The sequence below is a fragment of the Bipolaris sorokiniana genome, assembly GCF_000338995.1.
Source record: "Bipolaris sorokiniana ND90Pr unplaced genomic scaffold COCSAscaffold_10, whole genome shotgun sequence".
Classification (NCBI taxonomy): Eukaryota; Fungi; Ascomycota; class Dothideomycetes; order Pleosporales; family Pleosporaceae; genus Bipolaris; species Bipolaris sorokiniana.
Window position 1 is genome coordinate 789,076 of NW_006911904.1, and position 25,449 is coordinate 814,524.

General features: G+C 51.6%; 8 protein-coding genes across 8 annotated transcripts; 4 read left to right on the forward strand and 4 right to left on the reverse strand.

Moving 5' to 3' along the window:
* Nucleotides 1-78: 78 nt before the first annotated feature.
* COCSADRAFT_221704 (uncharacterized protein) lies at nucleotides 79-1,451 on the forward strand. Its single transcript, XM_007703676.1, has one exon. It carries the CDS (start codon nucleotides 257-259, stop codon nucleotides 1,361-1,363), a length of 1,107 nt encoding a protein of 368 aa, XP_007701866.1. The 5' UTR covers nucleotides 79-256; the 3' UTR covers nucleotides 1,364-1,451.
* Nucleotides 1,452-3,571, reverse strand: COCSADRAFT_221707 (carbohydrate-binding module family 20 protein). Its single transcript, XM_007703677.1, has 3 exons — nucleotides 3,144-3,571; nucleotides 2,981-3,090; nucleotides 1,452-2,931 (listed from the first exon to the last, which is right to left on the reverse strand). The coding sequence occupies exons 1-3, from the start codon at nucleotides 3,403-3,405 to the stop codon at nucleotides 1,540-1,542; spliced, it is 1,764 nt and encodes a 587-aa protein (XP_007701867.1). The 5' UTR covers nucleotides 3,406-3,571; the 3' UTR covers nucleotides 1,452-1,539.
* Nucleotides 3,572-4,772: 1,201 nt separating this feature from the next.
* On the forward strand, nucleotides 4,773-6,233 carry COCSADRAFT_191741 (carbohydrate-binding module family 20 protein). The gene is made up of 3 exons (XM_007703678.1): nucleotides 4,773-4,914; nucleotides 4,977-5,415; nucleotides 5,467-6,233. Exons 1-3 carry the CDS (start codon nucleotides 4,813-4,815, stop codon nucleotides 6,111-6,113), a joined length of 1,188 nt encoding a protein of 395 aa, XP_007701868.1. The 5' UTR covers nucleotides 4,773-4,812; the 3' UTR covers nucleotides 6,114-6,233.
* Nucleotides 6,234-10,852: 4,619 nt separating this feature from the next.
* On the forward strand, nucleotides 10,853-11,237 carry COCSADRAFT_172974 (uncharacterized protein; the record flags this gene model as incomplete). The annotated part of the gene is made up of 2 exons (XM_007703679.1): nucleotides 10,853-11,140; nucleotides 11,199-11,237. 2 exons carry the CDS (start codon nucleotides 10,853-10,855, stop codon nucleotides 11,235-11,237), a joined length of 327 nt encoding a protein of 108 aa, XP_007701869.1.
* Nucleotides 11,238-11,281: 44 nt separating this feature from the next.
* Nucleotides 11,282-14,046, reverse strand: COCSADRAFT_342794 (uncharacterized protein; the record flags this gene model as incomplete). The annotated part of the gene is made up of 3 exons (XM_007703680.1): nucleotides 11,282-13,358; nucleotides 13,416-13,862; nucleotides 13,920-14,046. 3 exons carry the CDS (start codon nucleotides 14,044-14,046, stop codon nucleotides 11,653-11,655), a joined length of 2,280 nt encoding a protein of 759 aa, XP_007701870.1. The 3' UTR covers nucleotides 11,282-11,652.
* Nucleotides 14,047-14,326: 280 nt separating this feature from the next.
* On the reverse strand, nucleotides 14,327-16,081 carry COCSADRAFT_121284 (uncharacterized protein). Its single transcript, XM_007703681.1, has 5 exons — nucleotides 15,615-16,081; nucleotides 15,379-15,561; nucleotides 15,214-15,328; nucleotides 15,071-15,162; nucleotides 14,327-15,009 (listed from the first exon to the last, which is right to left on the reverse strand). Exons 1-5 carry the CDS (start codon nucleotides 15,981-15,983, stop codon nucleotides 14,443-14,445), a joined length of 1,326 nt encoding a protein of 441 aa, XP_007701871.1. The 5' UTR covers nucleotides 15,984-16,081; the 3' UTR covers nucleotides 14,327-14,442.
* A 1,868-nt stretch (nucleotides 16,082-17,949) lies between these two features.
* On the forward strand, nucleotides 17,950-19,563 carry COCSADRAFT_61064 (uncharacterized protein; the record flags this gene model as incomplete). The annotated part of the gene is made up of 1 exon (XM_007703480.1): nucleotides 17,950-19,563. A coding segment is annotated over one exon (1,614 nt), but the record flags the coding sequence as incomplete, so codon positions are not given.
* Nucleotides 19,564-19,733: 170 nt separating this feature from the next.
* Nucleotides 19,734-22,358, reverse strand: COCSADRAFT_121290 (uncharacterized protein). The gene is made up of 2 exons (XM_007703682.1): nucleotides 21,934-22,358; nucleotides 19,734-21,740 (listed from the first exon to the last, which is right to left on the reverse strand). The coding sequence occupies exons 1-2, from the start codon at nucleotides 22,012-22,014 to the stop codon at nucleotides 19,869-19,871; spliced, it is 1,953 nt and encodes a 650-aa protein (XP_007701872.1). The 5' UTR covers nucleotides 22,015-22,358; the 3' UTR covers nucleotides 19,734-19,868.
* Between the last annotated feature and the right edge of the window lie 3,091 nt (nucleotides 22,359-25,449).

Consider the following 25,449-nt stretch of genomic DNA (forward strand, 5'->3'; position numbering starts at 1 on the left):
CACAGGGCTAGCCAACTCCACGGGTGCATCCCCACTTTTCCGCCCCATCTTACGTCCGTACAGGCGATCTGGTTGTGACACCGCCTTGTTAGCAGGCCGTCATGCATTGGCAGCCTAGGGACAAAACGATATAATGCCATTTCTTGGCATTTATGTGCAGTTATAGTTTGCGCTCCAACGCCCTTGTCTTTAATTCTAGCCGTTGTGCTGTGTACAGCTCACTGTTCGTGAGCAAAGAGCCTATACCAACCCCACGATGGCCCCACTCTCGCTCTATTTGGATTTCTACTCGTCCTACCTCAAGTGCTCCCTCAACTTCGTCCTCGCCCGACTGTACACACAGAACCCTCCCCAGCGCGATCTCACCGGCCAAACCGCAATTGTAACCGGAGCAAACAGCGGCATTGGACTATGCATCGCCATCCGACTAGCCCGACAAGGCGCAACCGTCTACCTGGCCTGCCGAAACCAAGCAAAAGGCGATGAAGCCGTCGACTACATAAAATCGCAACTGGGCTCCTCGGGCAAAACTGCCAACATCTTCTGCTGGACCCTCGACGTAAGCGACATGTCCAGCGTCCGCACCTTCTGCTCGCGCTGGCGCACCCAAGGCACCCCCATCGACGTCCTCGTGCACAACGCCGGCATCCCCGACGTCACCAGCTCCCAACGCCGCTACGACGAAAAAGGCCTTGACATGATCTACGTAACAAATCTCCTCGGCTCCTTCCTCATGACCTCCCTGCTCGAACCTCTTCTCAGCCCCGCTTCACGGACTGTCTTTACGAGCAGTATAAGCTCCTACCTCGCCCGGGACACCGTCTTGCTCCCGCGCCCGCCCCGACCAGACTACCAAAACAGCAACGCCCTCGCGCGCCTCTGGCACCGCGCCCGCGCCGCCCTGGGTCTCCGCGACAGCGCAGCCCTGGTGTACGGACAGACGAAGGCGCATCAGATTTTACTTGCTACCCTGCTGCAAAACCACTTCGACGCCTCCTACCCCGAGAATAAGAGAACCGTCCATGCCTTCTCGCCCGGCTTCACGCAAAGTCCCCTTTTCACAAAATACGACATGAGTTGGCGGACGCTGCTGTACGATCCCGCGTTTTCGTTTTTGTACTACACCGAGACAGTTGTGGCGACGGAGACGGATGAGGGGGCCAAGACGGGGGCGTGGCTTGCGGCGTGTGGCGGGGAGGAAGGGGTGGAGGGAGGGAATTACTGGGAGTTGATGAAGAGCGAGGTGAGTGTGATTGAGTATTGGAGGGGGAAGATGGGGGAGGAGAAGTTTAAGGGGGTTGCGAGGGGAATTTGGAAGGTGTGGGAGGAGGATGCTGGGTGTGAGTGGGATATCAAGTTTTAATGTCGTATGAGCAAGGATTTTTTTTTCATGAGATTGTATGTAAGAATTTGAAAAGATAATATACGTAAATAGGTTCTTTACATTCGTCAGTATCCTAGCGTGTACGTTTGCTTTCTTCCCCTCCATCTCCTATCCAACAAAATCTACACGTAAATCTTTCTCTTATATCTTCTCAACTATTGCCATGAACTATTCACACTAGCACTCGCCTGACAGCTCGGCGCAGTGTACGACCTGTTAGGATCACTCTCCCAGGTGACGGTTCCTCCACTGTTAATCTTGACAAACTTGTACGAGATGGAGGATCCAGCGGTCAGTGGCACGGTAATGGTCCAGATGGGGTTGCTGGATGTGTAGCTAGCTGCGGACAAGGTAAGGCCGTTGGCGGGAGTCCAGTTACCTAGCTGTGCGGTGTTGCCAGTGATTTTGATGGTATCACCGGGGACGGTGGTGACGCGGTGGGTGAAGGAGACGGAGACGGCGGTGGGACATGCGGTTGATGTGGCGGTGGCGGTGCGGGTGGAGAGGGTAGTGCCAGTGGTGGGGGTAGCGGAGCCGGCGAGGAGGACAACGGGCTCGCCGTTTGTGACGGAGACGCAAATCTGGCCGTTGCTGTCGGCAGAGACGGTGGCGCCATTGCCGTAGACGTTGGTCCAGCGGCCGTTGGCCTTTTGCGTGTTGAAGCAATGCTGGGTGTTGGAGTTGCTGCCAGCGTTGGTGGTGAGGACAATCAGGTTGCCGTTGGCACGGCTCCAGGCGTAGGCTGTGTCAGCAACGTACAGATGGACGTGGTCATTTCCTGCGAGACCACCAGCAGACTTTCGGGCGGCGGTCAGTTTCTTGATAGCTTGGTATAGGTTGGCGTTGGTGTTGAAGCCACTGCGCCACAGATCCTCTCGGTTAGCTGGGTCGTCACCACCAGCGTATCCCTGCTCGGTACCATAGTATAGGATCGGGATACCACGTGCAAGAATGACATAAGCGAGAGCGTTCTTGAGCAGGGTCTGGTCGTTCTTGACGTTCAACCAGCGCTTGTTGTCGTGGTTGTCGAGGAAGGTTCCCAAGGCGGATGGGTCGGGGAAGGTGTTGCTGACAGTGTTCATCATATCTACAAGCGCCTGAGAAGAGCCCTTTTGCTGGTAAAAGTTGTTCATCGGGTAGTAGACTGCGTAGTTGAGGAGACCAGGCATGAGCTTGGCGTACTCGGCAAGGTAGGTTGGGTTTCCGTCGAATACCTCGCCAATGCTGTAGACACCGGTAGCGGCGGAGAAGCCAGGCCAAAAATCCTTTTCAACGTGCTTGACGGTATCGATGCGGACGCCGTCGAAGCTGTACTCCTTTACGAGCCAGTTGACCCAGGTGTTGAGGAGCGTACGCATCTCGCTCTTGGAGGTGTTGATGTCGGGAAGTCCGGCAATCTGGCATACCTCGACACTGTTTTGGTTGTTGTAGTCAATGTTGCAAGCGGTGTGGTATGATGAAGCTTGGTTGAGAGGCTCAGGGCGGTTGTTTGTGATTGCTCCAGGACCCATGTGGTTTGCGACAACGTCGACCATCATGTAGATGCCCTATGGTGAATAAGCAAATGTAGTACAAAGACACTAAATCCGGACATACCTTGGCATGGGCAGCGGCAACCAAGCTCTTCAAGTCGGCAGCAGTGCCGTAGTTTGAGTTGATTGCATACAAGTCCTCGGCCCAGTAGCCATGGTATCCAGCAGCCTTGTCTACAAGTTACATTAGTACTGCTCTTTGTTGGCAGAAGTCGTGATGAACATACTTGAGACGACGGGGGTAATCCAGATGGCATCGAATCCAAGTCCCTTGATGTAGTCGAGCTTAGACTCGAGGCCCTTGAAAGTTCCACCGCAGTAGTTGCCGAGGTTGCTGCAAGCTGAGCCGCCCGTGTCACTGCTGCTGCGGGCAATACGATCCGTCAGGACAAAGTAGATGCTGCGTGACTTCCATGCATTTGTGTCAGCCGCGGAGACGATGGAAGTAATGTAGAAAAAGAGGGCGGTGAAGATCTTGAGCAACAACATCTTGAAGAGAAGGGGTGCTTCCCAAGTCTGATGCTTGAAGGACTCTGATGAGTTGGTTTCGAAAGCAGACGAGGCCGAGGGTGGGATTTATAGACGTTCGGTGAGGGTACGGGGACGAGAATGCCGCTCACGATCTTACGGCAACCCCACAACCCCAGACGAGAATCGAGCGGCGCTGGCGATAATTGCTCGGTAGTTTGGATGTCTATGCGAGATGGGCGCCGACAACGTTTGCATGGATGAGCCAGAAGAGGTTTGGAGGCATGAAGAAGAGGAGCTTGTTCGTCCGGGCCGTCATGAATCCATTCAAGAAGACGTGCCTGGATGATGGGCTTACACAGGAAGATCTGTCGGTCCGAGCCCAGGGCACCGGCGTGAGCCTCGTGGACGAGTGAAACAAGGCCGTGGACTGGAGTTGACGGTGCAAACGCCTATTCGGGCAGCTGAGGAAACGAGATGGTGGACTTGGAGCACACTCGCCCAGTCATCTTGCCCGGTCGCGTGTCGCGTATCCGACGCGCATGGGACTGGTAGCCGACGAGAGGCTATCCAGGTTGGTAGGGGAAATGAAGGGTGTCGCAAGTCGTCATGACGGTGGCGGGACGGTAAGCGAGCTGATGTGCCTTGGGCTAGGGGGCTAACATGGCCATTCCCCCATCCTCCCCAGTGGAGTCCCCGCCTTGGACGGCATAGCAGCGTGTTTTTTTCAATTTAAGGTGCGGGCCGGGCGACGTTCTTTTTGTTCTCATGACCACTGGACCACAGCCTTTACGGCCTCTGGCCTGGTAAGCTTACATTCGCTCCCGACAGCGATCCAATAGCCATCCAGCCGGCCTCGCCAAGCTACGATGGATAAGGAAAGCGGCCGAAGCGTACTACCGTCCTCATGGCTGCTGGTCCTGGAGACGGACATGCGCCGGCACTGCGTTCCTCAAGCAGGCACATACATCTCGCATACGGCAAAATTCCACGAATCTCCGCTCCTGTATGAAAATGCGGAGCCGGACAGACTAATGCATGAATTTACGGCATGGTGCAGACTGCAACTCGCCAGCCTTGACGAAACCACCTAGGACCCCATAAGGACGTGCTACCAGGCAAAAAAATTAATTTGGGGAGACATGTGCCTGCGCCTATGCCGACTTCAATCCAATGAAAGTCTCTTCAACCACGGCATCCATGCGAGCCATCACATGGCGTCTGGAATGGGAAACGAAACATGGGCATATCCAAAGAAATGACTTGGAGTTGATCATCTTGAAGGACCAAGGGCGAGCTTATAGACAGCCAGCGTAGAATGACCTTGTGATTGTATTTATGTGTCGTGCCATCCGTTCACTTAAGTCTTGATCACACACAACTTTGTTCTTCTCAAACACATCTTTCAAGAGAACATCTTCTGTGACCATGTTGTCCAAGATCTTACTACCAGTTCTTGCACTTGCAGCCAGTGCCAATGCGCATGGCTACCTCACTTCCCCCATGAGCCGAACAGGGCTGAATGCACAGGTAAATATTCCCTCAACAGATCCGAACATAGCCACCAAATAGGGTTTTCTCACACTTCACAGTCTGGGGCTGACACGTGCCCCGAATGCACAATCCTGGAGCCGGTAACAGCATGGCCTGACCTTGACGCCGCAGCCGTCGGCCGCTCGGGTCCTTGCGGGTACAACGCTCGTGTGTCCGTTGACTACAACCAGCCCGGGCCTCGCTGGGGTTCTGAGCCCGTCATTACCTACAAGGCTGGGGATGTCGTCGATGTACAGTGGTGCGTAGATGCTAACGGTGACCACGGTGGCATGTTCACCTACCGCATCTGTCAAAACCAAGCTCTTGTCGACAAGCTCTTGACCCCTGGATACCTCCCTACTGAAGCAGAGAAGCAAGCAGCAGAGGATTGCTTCGAAGCTGGAGAGTTGAAGTGCACAGATGTCCCTGGACAGACGTGCGGATTCAACTCTGACTGCCAGCAGGGCCAGGCCTGCTGGAGGAATGACTGGTTCACATGTAAGTGAATCCTGATCTTGTCAACCAGTGACATGAACTGACACAAGACAGGCGGTGGCTTCAACGACAACACAAAGTGCAGAAGCGTTGACAACGCCCCCCTAAACTCCTGCTACACCAGCATCGCAGGCGGCTACACCGTCAGCTCAAAGATCAAAATCCCAAACTACACAAGCAACCACACCCTCCTCTCCTTCAAATGGAACTCCTTCCAAACCCCCCAGGTCTACCTAACCTGCGCCGACATCAAGATCACAGGAAGCGGCTCCGGCACCTCCCAACCCCCAACCTCTAGCAAACCCCCCACATCCTCCTCCAAGCCCACCTCAACCTCAACTTCAACTTCAGCTCCCGCTGCAACCCCCACCGCCTGCGCCACCCCCGTCTCCACCGTCGCCGTAACCTTCAACTCCAAAACCACCACCTCCTTCGGCCAAACCGTCAAACTCGCAGGCTCTATCTCCCAGCTCGGCGCCTGGAACACCGCAAACGCCCCCGCGCTGTCCGCAGCCCAGTACACGTCGTCGAACCCGTTGTGGACAACCACCATCAACCTACCTGCAGGCACGAGCTTTGAATACAAATACATCAAGGTTGAAAGCAGTGGCACGGTGACGTACGAGAGTGGTGCGAACAGACAGTACACTGTACCCAAGGGGTGTGCGCGTGCTGTTACTGTTGAAGGGGCTTGGAAATAAGATCTTTCTCTGATTTATACAAAGAGGATATAAGGAGTTATGTAGAAATGAATGGAATGAACTGAATGAATGTCTATGAGATGTTGCGTGTGGCTTGCGTGGTTAGGAGGGACGTGATGCGGGGATCCCTATTGACTGACATGTGAAAGTCTGATTTTGGAATGTAAGAAGATGCAGCGTTGCAGATGCGTCTGGAAAACGCGCTAGAAGGAATGTACCCCACAGCAGGGAAACATTGGATAGGGGAGGGGGAGGCGCTAAGGGGAGGTGCTGCTATTCGTCTGGTATGTGCCAAGGTATTCGATGGTCCTTTTTTGGGGTTAGCGCTGTTGGGAAGGGTGGGGGGTGGGGGGTTTCTTGCTACAGGTAACATGGTGCATAGAGAAGGACAATTTTATTTCCATTTCTTGGATTGATAGAGCGAAAAGAAGGAGGTGCGGCTAAGACTGCATATCTACCCAATGGTAGTGTGAGTTGTTCGTACGAGATTTTCTTAATTCTTTGATTCCAATACTTCCATCTTCATTCTACCTCTATCAGTACATCCTCCCCCACCACCACTTCACACATACCCACTCACACGTTTTTTATTCTATCAACCCACCATTCCCACAGTCCCATACTATATCACGTCATCTACACACCACTCCTTATCACTCGTACAATATCCCAATTGATTCTCTGCATCACTAGTTCCAGGAAGCTACGCGTGGTCAGTTGTGATTGTAGCATTGCTGCATAGCCTGAGTATTAGGTCTGTTGAGGATGTGGTGGATACGTACGCACGCAGAGACTGAGAAGGTAAAGAAGGGAATACGTGGTTGAGGTTTTGTGATGCGAAAGGCGTAGATAGGTTAATTTTTTCCATCTTCCTGCAGCAATCGCCGTCCCGACAGTGTTGTTTTAGTGTGGTTGAGATGTCGAGAGCCTAGTGTGAATAGAACGGTGTACGGAGCGCAACGGTGTGTTCGATAGACGTAAGACCCTCCTTTGGGCTTTGCGAGTACAAGCGTTGGAGTCATGCAGAGTGTGAGGGCTTCTCTGTATCAAGTTGTGCTTGAGCTGAGCCAGAAGTAGAGATTGCCTTATGGCTTCTTTTTTTGGTAGTAGAAGGTTTTCTGTATGCTTGAATTTTGTGGTGCAGGTTGCGGATACGTAATGCTGGTGCATTCGCTTGGCTTACTGATGTTTTTTTGTGGTGTGGATATGACTCTATTACTGCCATGCTGTCTGCCCATAACTAGTAGTTCAATCATATCCATCGACCACATCTTGGTAGCTATCCCTTTCCTTTTGAAATTACATATCTTTCAACCTATCAAGCGCCCTTCCAATCTCCGGTAGTATAGTACTGGCGAGTTCAGCGAATCCCGCTGCCATTTGTCAGCATGCATCAAATAAGAGCACAAAGGCTTAGGCCTGGTACCATCTGCGGTTCTATCCAATGCAATTGTATGCATCACTCCGTAAAGATACAGCGTCGCCTAACTTGTATTTGCAGCAGTCTTTTAGGGAAGCTGTTGGGGGGTAACCAGGCGGAGGCTGTCAGGCGAGGAGTCTGAAGATTAGGAAATTAGCAACGACCAGGCACCAGACGATGGACTATTACCAAGGGCAAAGTGTTGGGTATCATGAAAGTATTTCAATGCAAGTCTGTCCGGATGCTCAGGAAGGGCTGCCGACGAGGTTTTAGCGAGGCAGCTGCTAGCCTGTACAGCAAAGCCAACTTCTGTAGGAATCAATACATAAGTTTGCCCAGGATCACCGACTCGAATAGAAACTTGTTTCGTGGCGAGCTTGCCGTCTGACTCGAGATTAGTGAACTTGCCCGTCGCAATATGACAAGTTCTCGTAGTTGCGACATAGTAAAATGGCCCGACTGCAGCACGAAAGAGCCTGGGACCAGAGAGATTGTGTAATGGCTGTACATGCAGCTCGTGTATTTGCGGTCCAAAGTCTAGCAAACACGGAGAGCGACGGCATTTTCGGCTAGTCGCTGTGATAAAGGTTCATGTAAGTAAGATGAGAATTGATCAAAGTGTGGAGCAAATACTGGTCGACCCAAGTGTTTGCTGACTTAATTCGGTTAGCATGAGCTCGGCTTAGTTTTCGTGTATTCATTCTTCGATTAATTATCATCATCATACATCTAGCGTTATAACTGCACGTTAAACTTCTCTCTCTGTTGTTCCTTCTGATATGCATGTAATGCTTAATATGATACTTGATAAATGAAAATTTCTATCAAACTTACAGGCAGCAGCTTTACTCCTTCATGACATCCTCAGCGACCACGACACTGTCACCTGGAATAATTCAATATTTCGCCAATCATACTTCCACTGCATCCTGCCGAAACAACTAGGTACGTCCTTTGATCCCAACCTGCCAGGCTGTCCCGAATCCAGATGTTTCACCAAGAGGTAGAACATCCTTAGAAAGGATGTGACGATCTGAATACATGGCATACAGACATCCACAGCAGCAAGAGTCTCCTTCGGCATGTTTTTCTTATGAAACTGCCAGAAATTATATTTCCAAACTACACTGATGGGGAGTGACGACAGCGGACCCAGTTGAGAGTGTGTGCTCGCAAAAGCGCATGGCTGGGTTCAAGACAGTTAATGAGGCAGTCATGCAATGTAAACTAAACAAAGAAAGTAGATGCAGCAGAAAGAGACTCTCAAGCTGACAAAGGACTTCCCTCAAAGATCCAAAAGAAGCTGGGGCTTGCGACGAGATCAGCTCTATTGTCACGATACTCTGAATTGAGGCTTAGGAAGGTCAACTTTTGGGCCAATGAAGCTACAGTTGCGTGTATAGAATATATAGTCCTATCCGTACCTTGAGTAACTCCTCAAGGATTCGTCTCAATTCACTCTAACTAATATATCTTGTGCCTATCTACGAAAACACCACACATCTACTCACTTTGATCCACCCATTTTACTCTACGATATCCTATGTAATAAATTGCTTTCCGGAGTTTGTGGCAAGATAGATCATCTCGCTCAAAAGATCAAGGTAAGATCCGCAATTGAAGGGGAGAGAAATGGCTTAATGGCAATCACTGGTATTAAGTTGATTGGAGAAGGTAACCTATCTGCAACGAAAAGCAATTCTAACACATACCCACAGCCCAATTACGTCCTGCTACACCATAGTTTACTTCTTAGTCATGATTTGACGATATAACAGTGGATCAGCTCTCGGATTGGTTGAAATGATAAGTATCGCGCAGGTGCATACTACTTGCTGAGTTCGATTGGTACGTATTATTCTTTTGCTTCTGAACTAGTCTGAAGCGAGCTTAGCCTACGTACGTAAGTGTGAGCTTATCCTATATATAACTAGTATATATATGCATGTATACTTACATGTCTGAATTACTCCAGTCTTACACAGGGCAATGATCTACTGCAAAGATCACATGAGCTGTCGTTGCCAGGTGCTACTTTTCTTCGCATTTGGGTTATATTTATAGTTGTAGAGTAATGGCGCTGTGAAGAAGTGAGGAGACAGAATCCTGGGGCAGAGCAAAACGCGCTAACTGCCGGCGCCGGCTCGCCACGCGGCAAGTCTCCAGGTCACAGCCATTCGCCAACACGACGACACTAGCAAGCTTGTGCGAATCCTTCGCTCGAAACAAGGGCCGACGTGTAAAATGTGGGCAGCTTCGAGGCCTTTTTGGAACTACTACTTATCGATTCTCGCGAGTCCAGAACCGTGGTATGTATTGACCAGAGCCTTTCGTGTTTCGTGTAGTTTGAAAGCGGGGATAGCCTAGTACGTACCATTGCACTACATGGGGAAAGCTGAAGTCTCCACGTATGCACAGTAAGCTGACGGAGGCGGTACCGCACGAAGAAGAAGCAAATCCAATGGCTACAATCTCGTTGTTGAACTAGACCATCAAATAGCCTTTCCTTCTATGGGAATAGTCGATCGGCCCCCAAACGCCCCGTAACAGCGCTACAAATCAGCCCATAGTTTCTGGTTTTATTGTATTGGCCAGCCACAGAAGACGTCGAACGTAATGATGAGCTGGGGGGTTTTCCGCATCTAGATTAGAAGAGGCGCAAAAAGGATCCAATGCTGGAGGTGGCGTTCGAGGTCTTTTTTTGGCGACGTTGTTGGTGAACGGACAAAGGAGCAATCCAGTAGCTGGCAGAAATCTTGCACGTATTTTTCAACGACCAATTCACCATTGTTTGAGGGCCTCCCAGAAACACTGCATTTGTTCGCTTCGCAATAGCGACAGGAATAGTAGAAACCCCGGCAGTAAACAAGCTACCACTGCCAAGCCCCCCACAGCCCCTCTTCCAGAACACGAATATGTATATGCAGCCTCAGCCTTCGTTCCCATTTCGGCTTCTCTAGATCTCGCGGCTGAGAGTCTAGTTCGCCTATCGGCACTGTCGTCCCAGCACGCCTCTCTATTTTGAGGCAAAACTGTTTAGCCGGCCCCGCGTAATTGGACAGCACCAACGGACATGGTGCAGCCTCATAAGCTGCATATATTGGCCGACGTACACGATCGTCAACTCAGATTGGGTATTAGAGAGAAAACCCCCCTCTTCCGCCCAGCCTTCGCTGCACTGCTTTCTTCCCTTTTCTAAACATAACAAAAGTTCTACCAAACAACTGCGTCGCATAAAACACAGTAGTCTTGGCCCATCCGACAACATCCGGTCTTTACCCTCTTCACATCCCAGTCCGTGTCGACGTATTACTCGAAAATGCATCTCCCAACTTTCCTCACGACGCTGCTCTTCACCACTGCCGCCCTTGCATCGCCATATGCGTGGGCCGAGCCTCAAGCTAATGTCCCGTCCAACAACGGCCGAAAACCCAATCGCACCCACCGACACGAAAAGACGCCGACGTTCAAGGAGCCATGCAAATGCGCCGACCCCATTGTGCCTATGGATCTGCTTAACGAGAACGAGAAGTGCATGATCAAGTATGCTGCGCGCATGGGATGCTACATGAGCTCCAAGGGTGGCTGCCCTTCACCACCTCCATCTGTAAGTTTGCGAACTCGTGAGATGGGAGTACCTATGAGTTTGTGCTGACTAGAAGTAGTGTGGTCTCGGCCCTTTAAGCGGCATTCCTTCGCTATAGTGTGTTGACGAGCCCGATGCAGGTGTAAGATGGCTGCTGTATCATCAAATTGGCTTCTACATGTCGCGTTTTTTTTGTACAAAGTGCATAATGGCAGGTATGGAAAGGATATATACGAAATTAAATGAATTGTATTAGGGTTTTGTTGTAGCACAAGGAGTGAGTGTGATGCTGCTGCTGTTGACTACCTGCTTAGCTCGAACTTTGCCATTACCTAGATCGTCAAGAGCGATGGGTGTTACTTCCCCATGATTCTCTGCAAGGGCTGATCAAACAGCCAACTGGGGTATGGCATTCCTCACTCCGTAGCCTTTTCTTTTCCCACACGTCTTCCTATTTTCATCTCCATCTCAACCACTTCCTTGCCCTGACGTCCCCTCCTTCATCACATCCCTACACCAACCTTCATCAACACCTACTCCACCCTCTTCCTCTTGCCTCTCCCCTCCGCACCCCCTTCCATACATATCTTCTCCGCCTTCGCCATCCTCGACAACCTCAACCGCTCCCTCTTCAACGCATCTGCATGCCTGCCCGTAACATCTTTGTCAGGACATCCAGCCTCACCAGGTTCAATCAACGACTCGATACCCACTTCCTTCAACAAACCGGGAACCTCACTCAGCAGAATGCGATGACGCTCATTCTCCCTGCACCAAAGAATCGCCTTAGTCAACGGCCCAGCATCCACACCTGAAGGAAGCAACTGCAGACCGTGCGCAAGAGCAAGAAGTGGGTAGTCGATTTTGCCCCAGACATCGTAGGTCCAGCCCTCAGCCGTATAACTAGCAACAACTTCTGTGCTATCGGGTTTAGTCGACGAGACCGGCACGGGAACAAGCGTATCTCCATCGCCTTCCTCTGTTTCCGTTTCGTCCGTAGCTCCGCGCTTGACGACATCCCTCTCCCGCGCATTCTTAGCCGCACTATTAATAGTACCAGATTTGGGTACGGTATCGCCGTCCAGTGCACGCGTCATGCTGAGTACTTTGCAAACAAAACTCGCAGGGATGCCCGCACGTGCTAGGCGGTCTGCTGCGTGACCCCAGTAGTAGTGCTGTGGGAAGTAGGATAGCAGCTCCATGATTGTAAATTCCGTATCGCCTAGCAGTGTGATGTCAACGTTTACGGGTGTAGCGACGCTCTTGAAGGGACAGAATAGATTGACAGTTGGGCTGGTGGGGTAGTGGTCTTGGTTCTGGAGGATGGGGTTGAGCTCAGTTGACAATGGTGAGGTAGAGGGCTCTGCTTCGAGGGCTAGCATCATGAGCTCGGGGATTGGAGACTTGAGTTTGCGGTTTGAGCGGAGAGCTCCAGTACCGCGTCGGGTCTTTCCTGGTGTGAGAGTAAAGTCGGCAGTTGGATCGGTTTCTTTTGAGGCAAGCCAACGCCAGCCGTCTGCGAGGTCGATGATCATGTCCGGGCAGTCTCGCGCCTCACGCCACGGGTGAGAAATCTCCAGGCTGAATACATTGAAAGTACCAGAACGGATCAGGCTATCAGTCCTATTGCTCGACGCGGGTCCTGAGATAGCTGGTGCATGGAAGTTCAACTGGCCCTCCCACGGCAACGTCCAGTCGACGCCGTCAAAGTCGAACACTTCTGCGTCTGATCCGTCGCTCAACTTGAGCATATCTGGGAGCAAGCCATACTCTGGGTGAAGCTCTCCGCCCGGTACGTACTTGTGTAGGCCCGCTTGACGCAGCTCTTCGCACGTGAGAGGCAATGGTCCGATAGGAGTCAGCTTGAACGCCTGACGGTAAGGATCGAAGACAATAGGGAGAAGACCAGACCATGAGACATGCTTCCAATTCATAGGCAGTGTGAGCTTCGGCACGCGAGTGATATCCGGCAAGCCATCGACAACGGGTACGAATGGTTGGTGAAATATCAGCCGCGGATCTAGAACTGGGTATGGATAGGACGGATGCGTGCTCCCGCCAGGCGGGTACTGTAGTTGCCAGGACAATGAGTGCACAGTCGGAAGTCCCTCGAGCGGTATGGGATCAGAACTGCAAGCTACAATGCTGAATTCGGGTTGAGCGGGGGGTTCGTCGTCTACGGGGCGCTTGCGGGTGGCACGTGGAGTGGGTGTAGCAGGTGTAGACGGCTTGATATCGACTGCGCAAACGAATCATCAGTACGTATCTAAAGAGTTTAGTAGGGCAGTTAACTTACACAAGGATGGCCGCGGTCTGCGCAGTCTGGCACTACGGCGCATCGGCGTGGGACTCGAAGCTTCCTCAAACTCGCGCGCAAGTGCCGCATCACGCTCTACCATTTCGACATCACCATCGTTCTTGTTCTCTCTGCCAGGGATATCGCGATCGGAAGTTTCTCCAACTGAAAAGCCATTCGGAGCTCCAGCTGTACCGGCATCGCTCATCTCGACGTCCAAATGCACAGTGTCCGTCTTCGAACCATCACCCATGAAGCCAGAGGTCTGCGGTGAGAGCAATCCATGCCAGGACACCGTCGTACGACTCTTAGTAGGAGTCTTTGGCTCATCCACTTGATCTTCTGCAACGAAGCAATCTTGAGTCTCGATACCATAGTGGTATTCAGGAAGCTGTTCTGGCTCGGTGGTGTATGAGTAGTACATGCTTTCAGGCGAGTTGGTGTTGTCTCGTATGTTTGTCAGCCCTGGTGTCTCTCAGATTGCCGTATTCTGGATGTGCTTACTTGAAATCATGTACACCTCCTGGGCTGGTGACGGCGTTCGATAAGGCCCGCCCATGCTGTCTTCTGGTGTTGTTAGATCTTGCAGTACAGAGTCTGGACGGGTTGAGTTGCTTGGACTGCGTTGCATGCGGGGCGACTTAAGGTTGAGAGTCTCCTGGCATTGATTTGCAGTGATGACGATATCGATGACAAGTGAGGTTTACGATGGGCGGTGATCTGGTGACGCCCAACGATGAGATTGAGGGTATGAAGATGGCGCGGCTACTCTCACTCACATCACTGACGTTAGTGTCATGCAAGTCTAATTGAAGCCAACTTCTCACATCAACGCTTGAGATCAAGCATGAACTTTCAACACGGTATAAGAAGAAATGTCACGAAAAGAAAACTAAAGATGATAAGAATTAGCATTGGTTGCAGCAGCAACGCAGATGCATCATTAATTCATTACACATATCCACGATAGATCAATCGGCAATACGCAATGCTCGCACGCCAGAGCAGTCCCATCTCCTACCCAGCTTTACCACGTACTAGTCCCAATCGCCGGGCCCGCACCGTCGAAAAACGGTTCATCCAGGAGAGCCAGCAGGACCTGCTGTCCCACCCACTGTTCCTCAACAGCAGGCCTGATCCTCTCCGGCGGCAGCACAAACCCAAAGTCACCGGTATCAGGCAACTCGATGGTGAACGAGAACTTGGCACGACCAATCGTGTACACATGATCAATCGACGCACCAGTCGTAGGGTACAAAGTAGCTCCGCTAGGACCAAACAGGTACGTAGTATCGTTCTTTGACGAATCGCGAATGTATTCGCTCATCAACGAGGCCGTCTTGGTCCACATACCGAGTTCGGGTGCGTAGAGCGTTTCTTTGTGACCGAAGGGGAAGAGGATGAGCTGCGAGTAGCTGTGCCAGTCAATGTAGAGCGTGATACCTTGCTCATCACGGACTTTGCGGATGAAATTGTCCATCCCTTCGTTTTCGGGGGCGTCGCGCGGCTTTTCGCCGCGGTAGACTTGTTGGCAGGCGTCTGGGGAGGCGCCGCGGGGGTCGGCGTCCCAGTTTGTTTCCCAGTTGCGGTTGATCTTTGTAGATATGGTTAGTGGGATTGGAATGGAAATTGGGTGGGGTTGAGGGGGTCCTTACATCACGGCCGAAGCAGGATTGGTCTTGGTTGGCGGGTGGGGGCTGGCGGTTCTTGCGCCAGAGACGGTTGTCAGTCTGCGAGAAGACGAAACCTGTCACGTGTGAGTGAATTGATCAAGACAATGCAGGGATTCGTGGTTTACCATCGGGATTGACAAAAGGAAAGATGTAGAAGTCGTATTTGTCCAAGATTGCCTTTGTGTCGTTGTCTCCGGCCTTGTACCCATTGATGAGCTGCTTTGTGATGTACTCAATAGTCTATGAAGTGTTAGTTATGAAATGAGAACTGTGATTTTGAGTTTACTGACGGGAGCGACGATCCATTCACGGGCGTGTACAGTGCCGTGGTAGATGACTGCGGGCTTTCCAGGGCCACCTGCTCCCCAGAGATGCACACCGAACAAGTCACGTCCCTCGTAAGACTTTCCGCTACTCGTCCAGTTTGACTGCTCGGGGAAAGTGGCCTGGAGATCCTTCCACCAAGTGACGTGCTTGAGTGATGTTAGCATGATTCTTTCTTCGGGATTGGTAAACGTGAACTTACGTCTTCATAAGGGTGGTAGCTGTCAAACCAAGCATCATCAGAGCCGTTTGATTGCCTCTTCCAAACGCTGTTGACTTGACGCTCGCGAGCAATGGAGTAGGCCAAGTCCTGGTGCAGAGTTCGCGACTTCAGCCCAAGGCGGTTGAAGGCATCGAGTTGCTCTGGTGCAATGAGCACATCCCAGGAACCCCGAGCTTCGTTGAGTGTCTCGTGAGGAATCGACGACATTGCACGCTTTGCCAACACGCCCTCTTGACCAACGGCCCGGATGCGGTGGACCTGGTAGCCATCGTAGGTAACTGGCTGCGAGCTGCGAATAGTCGCGCCAGCAGCAAGCGACAGCCAGGCAAGGTTGAATACAAACTTCATGATGACCTGGCGAGCAACCAACGGGGCGGGTGTGAGAGGGAAGTTTATAACTTTTGTCAGAACCTCACTTTATAGCCCTTTCACTATGCGTTTGCTTGGCGAGAACGCAGTTCATGGAAGCCTGGGTGAGCAGGAACCATGTCGTCTTCAGGCAACCAATGCCAGCATCAGTCATATGTACTACAGGCGCATGGTGACATTATACATGTCGGCTGGATACACGGGATAGTCGTGGATAAGAAGCAATCCGGTAATATCCCAAGTCGTTAGCATTCTGACCTGCCAGTTGCGTTCTAGGCATTGCATGGCGTTGCTGGGCATAAGAGCGGCAACGTCATCAACCCATGCACGTTCGCCATGTCAGATGGTCCCGCACATTGGTACGGCGGACTCTCCTTGTTCCTACCCAAATTCTTTGTTCTTGTATTGGGTGTTCTGAATAAGGGTTCTTATTGGGGCTGAATAGTGAACGCTAGGGCGACTTGCCACAGTCTAATCATGGGAGTAAGTGCCGACGTTGTGCACAAAGGCAACAACCAGAATGATGAAAAATTCCGCAAGCGTGGGGATATACGAGTTCAGCGAGAAGGGTATAAAGAAGGATTTCCAATGCAGCTATTGTTGAGGCTGTGGCGGTTGGACATGCGGGGAACCCACGAAAACATGCGCAACCGTTGATACGGTAGACGACCAGGGCCCTGTTCGGTTACGTATCCGTTTTCCGTCTGCCAAACCTAACCCCAGCTCCATCTAGAAAATGCAGATGGAAAGCTTGTTCGGTTGCGCGATTTGCAGCTACGTTCTGCGTTCTATTTACCAAATTCGGGCTCCATTTCGAAAACAAGACTCATAGCGCTAGCGTGTTCGGTTATATGCGCATTGTAAAGCTACAGAATGGAGCTTTAGACCTCTTGACATCTAACTCTAGCTAAAAACTATATTTTGTTACCAGATCTGGTGACTCGGCTCACCACGTGGACATCACGTGACACTTGACTTAACATAATATAGAGCTCCAACCGGATAGCCCTTCCATTTCATATCCCAGTTCAGAAAGGCTCGGCTGCGAGAGTAAGCAGCTAACACTCCCTATCGAAGCTTTAACCCCAAGACGGGAACAAATTGGAGAAGAAAAACAGGGCTGAACTGAACAGGCCTTAGCCGTCTTCGCCCCAGCCAAGTCCCGACAAGAAACATGTCCCATCATACACCTCACTGCCCTTCTTCCTTAATTTCACCATCATCTTAAGCGCAAATCTCCAATGGGAATAGATTGTGAAACGGAGTTTCTGAATTATTGCCGAACATGGCTGCCGGCGCCCCGGATTCGAATAAAGCACATCCCTGGCCGTTTGTTTAGTGTTATTTCATTAATCGGCTGACGCAAAGCTAAGACCACAACTGGGCACAACAGGCCGAATACAATCAAACGACCTGTGAAAGCGATTCTTATAAGGTCACTCTCATGGCAATGGCCATTAAAGTGCGGGCTCTGCCTGCTGGTGCGAAGCGTGTATCCCTATCAAGCCGCCAGCTGCTGTTGCAAAAACATATCGATGAATGTATGTTCTCTCTACCAATACTAATGAGTATGCAGGTTTCTCGCAAGTCACTCCAGTTTGACTGGAGTGCTACACCACCTCGAACATTGTTCACGTAACAGACTCTTTATCATATACCATTCTTTCCATCCAACACACAATGCCATTGCTCTTCGGTGAGGTGTCGCAATCACCGCTAGAGGTTCACTTTCACTTCACAGTGGCGAGTTCACCGATAAATCTGTGAACCCGGGGGCTCAATACATTGTTAGGCAGTAGGCTTCATTTCTATAAAAAAACAGAGTTTTTTTATCCCATAAACACTCCAATACCATTGCACTCACACAACTCCCACAGAGTAGCCAGTCAACGCCCAGCTACTCACAATGGATTCTCTTCCAGAACAATTCACTCCCGACGCTTTTTCGCGTACAGATGTCCAGGACATGTTAGATGACGCACAGATCGACGCTGGATATCTATATACAAATATTCCGTTTTTGCGAGACCAGCTCCAGCATCTCCTTTGGGAAGCCATTGGAGAGAGCAATGGCCGCCATGTTGACCCAATGGAACTACTACATCGCACACTGTTCAATGAGCGGACTATCCTAGATGCTTACAACAAGCATCGATTGGGAAATGCTGTGACTCCCTTCAATGCGCGGGTTCTTGATCCAGAGAACGCTGTAGAATACATTGCAGAAGAGAACATACCTGAGGTGCTTGGATGGTTTCCACTGCGAGCCACAGTATCGAAGCGCGACGTAGACATCCAGGCACTGCCCATTTACCAAGTCGGACAAACTACAAAAGCTGACCAGAGATACACGATGGAGCGCAGCTCATCAGAGACGTTGACACTGTCCAATCGCACTCCGCAGAAGACAGCTAACAGCGAGTCATCAACCACATGGACACCATCCACATGCTCTGTATCCCTCAACTACAACAAGCTCCGGAACGCGCCATCTCCCTGGCTCCCATTCCCCTCAGGCAACCTAACCATGGCAGAAGTCACAGCCTTCCTCCCCCAATCCATCAAGTCCTTCGACATCATCGACCGCTTCATCTCCAACGGCGCCCTAGCTATGACCCTCGCAAGCATGATAAACCACTACCGCGTCATGCCCGCCGGCCCCATCGAAAACAACACCATCTACCGCATGATGAAGGGCCAAATGAACATCCGCGCGAAAACCGATCCATCCTACAAAGCCTGGACCGTCACCAAACACGCCGACATCAAGAAACCCTCCACCTTCAACCCGTCCAGCGTCAGTGTATCGAACTTCCACACCCCAGGGAATCTGATGTCTTCTCCACAGTCTCCCCAGAAAATCTTATTCCGCGACTTGACCACTGGCGTTAAGGTCATGCCTTCCGGTCCCGACGCCCTGGATCTAACACGCTGTATCCAGTACTGCGTCGACCATGAAGAAGAAGATTGGTTCTACCCCACTGACTTCGCAGCCCTCATCCAGCACATCGGTGGCTCCGCCCCAGTACATCGCGAACACAGTGACGCCGCGGCTATCGCTAGACACTCTGCTAGGCTGAAGCTGACAAAGGCGCGGCGTGCTCCACTTGGGCGTGGTAGTCATGCTCGCACAGTTAAGCAGAAGAAAGCTGTACTTGAGGAGGAGTCTGAAGAAGAAGAAGAAGAAGAAGAAGAAGAAGAAGAAGAAGAAGAGTCGGTGGAATACACCTCTTCCCCGTCCTCCTTCTCCTCCAAAGATGCAGATGCAGATGCAGATGGAGATGGTAATGGCGATACCATCGACGTCCCCACACCCACCCCTTCCCACACAAAGCGCAAAACCGCCACTTCATCCTCAGACGCATCGTCGCCGCCATCACCAAAGTGTTACCGGAAAACCGCCACGCGGTCTCGCGCCCCCAAGCCAGTAGAGGAAGAAGAGCAAGAGCAAAGTGATAGCGATGTCTATGTAGGCCCGAAGACGAAGACGAGGAAAACGGCAAGTGTGGCGACGAGGAGTTCGGGACGGACGAAAAAGTTTGGGGGGTCTTATTGTGTTGGTTGAGCGTACGATCAATCAACGTTGGGCCCCATTTTTTAGCGAGATTAGGAGAGAGAAAACAAGGAGAGCAGGTATACTGATGGCGTTTGGTTTGGAGCAACGCATGGGGCTCTGGGTTATTGGCGTTGCTTGATTATTTATTTATTATAGTGATACCCCCCCCCCTCCCCCCAAATTCCATACTCTTTCATAGTTCTACTTTTAGATACTCGAATAAAAAAAACTTCTATTCTGCATCTCCCATCCATCCTCTTTCCCCTTCCCCCAATATCCCTTGCATCCTCCAAGCAAGATAAAACAACCTAACTAGGCACCCCCTCATACTCCCACCCCCCAACCAACCTCCTCTTCCTGCCCCTAACATTCTCCCTCCGATTCGCCGCACACTTGACGAAAAACGTCAGTGCAGCAAGCACGAAGATGACAATCGCCGCCACTGTCGGCACGACCACGATCCGTGTGCGATCGGTATCCGTACTCGGGAGATACGGACACGTGGAGTTGCGGCCCTCGACCCAGCAGTCGGGCGTGTTGATGCTGTTCAGATTGATGTAGACGACGTCGTCATCGGGGCTGGCAGCTAAGATGGAGTACAGATGCGCGTTTTCGAGTGCGGTGTGGGGCACGCTGAAGCGGGAGGGGGGATTGCAGAGGGGTTCTGCGGTTTCGTAAGGGGAAGTGGTGGTGGAGAGGCGCCAGGTATAAGGGGAAGAAGGGTCGTGGCAGGCGACGCGGTGGGGTTCGCGGCAGTCTGTTGTGCGCCAGCGGCTGGGGTGCTGGGATTTTTTCATGACGACGCAGCGGTTTAGGCTGTTGGTGTCATCGTTTTGGGTTGCGTTGAGGGGTTCGCCGGGGGCGAAGGACCAGAGGGTTGAGTGGACGAAGGCGGCGTAGGGGAGGGGGTTGCGGTTTGCGGGGGTGCTGGCGAGGGTTTGGTTGAGGAAAGGGGATATGCCGCAGCGGGTGAGGTTAGCGATGGAGGGGATGGCGAGGGAGAGGTCCGGGGTTGCGGGTAGGTCGAGTTGCGGGGCGGTGGATAGGGCCCAAGAGGCGTTTGGTGTCGTGATGCTGGTGGAGGAGGGGTCGAAGAGACAGCCGGATGTTACGCTGCCGTCTGAGTCGACGGAGATGGAGATTTGGTTGGAAAGTGTGCCTGCGGGGAAGATGTAGCCAGCGTCGGCGGTTGTATTATACTCGCGCATTTGAGAGTCGATGATACCATAGCTGGCGACCAGGCGGAACAGCTTTTTGAACTCCATGTAAGCTTCTGTTGGCCATCCACTATCCGTATATAGCTGGCCCTCGGTGTTGGTCAACCCCTCGTAGTATCCATGTACTGGCTGATTGTTCCACTCAACATCATACCAAGAATTGTTCAGATTCGCTCGCTGGTCAGCCAGCGTGGTGGGCTTATACATCTCATCCGAGAGATTTCCTCGCAGTATATCGCTAAGGAGCTGTCCTTGTCCGGGTAGTTGACCTTGAGAAAGGCGAGGAGCATCGGCATTGGGGTTGGCAATCGAGGATGCGGCATGTACATTGAACGAAAACAGGACTAGAGCAGCGCCAGTAGTAGTGGAGGTTGCATCTAGGAAATCTTCCAATATCCCTGTGAGCAGATCTAATGTCGTGAGAGAAGTGCAATTATAGTTGCCAACTTGCAAGATTGGGGGCCCATCTGGACTCGGATAGTCGATGATAGTAGGAGTCGCTGCACTGGTTGGTGCCGAAGACACTGAAGAAGCAGAGGCAGATACAACAGATGGAGATGCTACTGCTGACGACGAACCTACAGCTAATGATGCTGATGTCGCCGTCTCTTGGCGTCTCTGTGCCCCCGGAGGGAGAGGCACTGTTGACATTGGTATTGAAGCCATCACAGTATCACTGGACTGCACTACCATCTGACTCGTCCTCAGCGGCGCCCCAGCATCATTCGCGTCACCCCCATTCGCTCGAGGAAGCTCCACAGGACACAAGCTCCATACTTGACGTAGAGGATCCCAATAGGTATCCACGGTGAACCTGCGAAACCCCACTGCAAGCAAATTAGAAAAGCACCTTTTAAAAGCAAAATGCTCAAACTGATTCTCAGGAAAGCACGCGGCTGTCAGCGAAACTCCTGGCACAGTCTGGAAATTGATAGGAACGCGGAGTCCAACATCGCGTTGAGCCTAATTTGTATCACCAGTTAGCTGCAAATCACCTTATCCCCCCCCGCCAGTCTAGCATTTTCGCCGTGCACGTTGTAATCCGAAACAAGTTGGTTGGATATTCCACGCATATGCCTCATTGAATTTGGGGAAGGAGGGGGGGGGGCGGTTATCAATCCAGCCCAAATACAGCACACCATCTACAAAAACTCACCCTAAACGTCTCACTCCATGGCTGAATCCACCGGGTATCTACAGCACTCTGATCAGGGTCATACAGCCCCTTAGCCGACATGCCTGCCAGCAGCTGCAGCCATCAACAAAATGCGCGATGCGTTGCACAGCTTATTGCAGCGTCCAGCTGCTCCGGCGAAGCCGAAGAAAGCCTGCAGCAAGGGGGGCGTACGCGACGAAAGCAGTAAGATATACCACTCTTTAAATAGCTCTTAGCCTTGTACGACGTAGCAATGCTTTTGTACGCAAGATTGCAACGTGGTGATTGTGTTTATTTTGATGATATAGATATGTAGATGGATGTTGGATGAGAACGGAGAAGGGGTGGCTGGGGAGAGATCCGCCGGGCCGAGAAAGGAACGTGCGACGGAGACTCAATCACGTGCGAGCAAAAGATGTGCAATGACGCAACAAGGTTTTCCCACCAATGCCCCAATCTGGTTTAGGTGTGAATTTTCACTCCACTTTCCTCCCCCAGTATCCCTCCCTGGGCCAATTGCAATAGCACACACGCTTTGGCCCCGAATGACCAGCGCAAAGGAAAAGAATAACCCGGGGGATTTGCAATGCAGCGTATGTCCCTGTAATTTACATATTGGAAGATCATTTTTGATTATTCTCTCCTGTGGTAAAACAACAAAAGGCCCGAGATGTGCACACTACTATCTCTTTTTCTGAACTCGCGTAATGAAGGGTTAATCAAAAAAGGGTTGCGTGAGATTTTAGAAGGGGTGATTAAATGCTTTTGTTCGTGTTGCGATAAATATTGGGTTCTGTCGTGAAGAACAATTTGTGAAAAAAAAGAAAAGCGTAAGTAAGCGTAAGGCAGAGAGTAGACTAGGGTGTTGTTTGTTACAAGGGAGATAATTATGCCTCTTAAGACAAGGTGTTATAGCTGGGTAGATCAGCCGCAATGCCGCAACTTCGCCTTGGTAAGCGAGAAGCTTTTTCTCACCCCGCCTCTTGTACGACGACGTCGGACGTCGAGAAAAACCACATATTGTGTTCCTTAGAGAGGCTTCATGATCTGTGTTGTTCAAGAGGAGGATAGGAAAAATTGAAAATGCGAAAAATGCGCGGGAGTGGCCGTGTTGGCGGTTTAAAACTCATTTGCGCACGCTGCTGTTGGCATGCAGGTCCAGTACACGTTGAAAGAGAATTAGGAAAACACTGGTTGCCGCTTGTGACGGAGTTTTGACGGACTCCGTCGACGGGCTAGTTTGCAAAGGCAGGCTGCAAGGTGCCTAGTACCTTACCCATCTTCCTCCCCTCTCTCTCCTTTTTTCCATGCCGTTGCAAGCGCAACCAGTCTAAAGCCACGCATGCACTGGTCGCTTTTCCAGCGCAACGATGGCCGGTCATCATGCAGGAACCAAACGGGGAAACCTTCGCGACGAGCCATGGTGGGCTCACCGTGTCATTTTTCACCAGCGTCTCGCGATTGAACGGCGGACTAGTGGAAGAATGGACGGGCCCCTCTGACTTTTGTCTCTGTTAACTGGGGGGGATCCACTTGATTACTTACGCCCAGTGGGGATATCCCACCGAAGTGTGATACGTTTGGATTTCTTGGTTCACACACCAGAGCTACTGTACATGTCATGTACATGCAGACTTTGGTTTTTCAAGGGGTAAAAGGGGGGAGGGGGGATGGGGAAATGGAGGAAAGGAAGGGAGGGAGGGAGGGAGAGAGAGAGAGAAAGAAAAGCCCGGTACTCCGTAGCTGAACCAGACTTCCCCAAGAGCAAAAGCCAGGTACTCCAAGTGAGATCGGCCACGCTCTTGCCCTGACAGATACCGGGAGCTGTGGGGTGCGTCCGTTGAATGAGTAAAAAAAACAGTGGGGGACTCGGTCCCATAGGCGTTGTGCCAGCACAATCCAAGCCGCAATGTTCCGGAACCCGTACTCCGCAAGTCGTTTGACGTGCAACGTCTTCACCGCATAGTAACTTGGGGCACAGACTGTCCATGATGCGCATGAACCGCACAAGATCGAGCGAGACAACGATCGACGGACAACCGTCAACTCGTGCGTTTCACCAGGGCACCCGTCACAGTACCATGGTTTCCAAAAAAACTTGGGACCGAGGAACTTTTCGTCTGACACCTGTTTTGGCTTGTCCTACAGGCTATTGACAGCTATAGCCTTGCCTTGACGGCTACGTGTTTCATGCACAATTTTTCTTTCCCTCGTTGACGAGGATTGTTCTGGCCACGCCATCCTGGCAATCTGTTCAGACAGCATCACCTTGCACAGGCTGAATGCACAGATTATGAGGTATTGCTCATGCATCTTTACGTCACGAGCCAAAAGAAGGCCCTCCTTTGCGGAGGATATCCGGCGGGATCTGCGATTAGGGTGACACTGAGATGCTGCGATGCTTGCCAAAGCACGATGAGCACAAGGTTTTCATCACACTGACAGGGGCGGCTGGAAGCAATGTGACATGGCACCACGGAAAGAATAGTGTCTGGTGAGAATAAGTAATCATGAAGGCGGAACTGGGCTTGTGACGGGTGATTGTACTTTTGGAACCCGTAGCGCCCAGTCTGCAAGCCGATGGTAATACGTATGCGTATAACAAGTTCTCGACCGGGACTCTACGGATGAAGGGGGGTTGTGTCCCACAATGGCACCGTTCTTCCCGAGCGCCTAAGTAGGGGCAGCCATCGTGTAATAAAAGATGGGTTGAAATTCCGGCCAGTGACCGAGTGTTTTCGGACCCGACATAGTGGAAAACCGCCCTGTTATTACTCCCCTTGAAAGCCCAAAAAGGCCTCAAATGGACGGCCTTCCAACGGTGCATGCATTAGCGGTAGAAACACAAGATGATTGTGGTGGACCGTGGCAATTTAGACGGCAAAGACGAGGATAGCGGGGACGCCCGGCCTGACGGCGTAGACCCGAGACGTGAGGATCCGGGAGGGTACTATCGATTGGTGCATGCATGGCCACGTTAGGGTACCAGCCATGGAAGCGGTCCCCTGCGGCCAAAAGGTCCATGCCATTTTTCTCAACGCTTGCAGCAGGTTTGTTACTTTGCAGATTTACGCTAATGGGGCATCACTGGAGCTGTGGCGCGCTAGGCGGGCGATCAAAGTCTAATAGCCGAACATGGTAGGATCGTATGGGAGGGGGCGCATGATCTAGCCCTCACTGACTCCTTTGCTCTTCTTGGTCGTGGTGGGTGTGGTGAGGAGTTTCTAGTCGCCGACCCTGTGTCTTTGGTGGTATCGATCTGGATGCGCCGTTGACTTTGACGTTTCTAGCACTGGCATAGCAAGAAAAGTGATGGATTGAACAGGGAAGCGTTAGGCATAATGTGGAGGCTGGACAGTCCGCATGCGGACGTTGATGGCGACAAGAAGGGGGCCGGGCGTGCCGTAGCGGGGGAAAAGCCGACGCTCTGATTCGAGACTTAGGGTTGCAACGGGGAATATCCCAGTGCGTGTGACAATGCACCTGAACACAAGATGTGTAAATGGTTCATAGTTA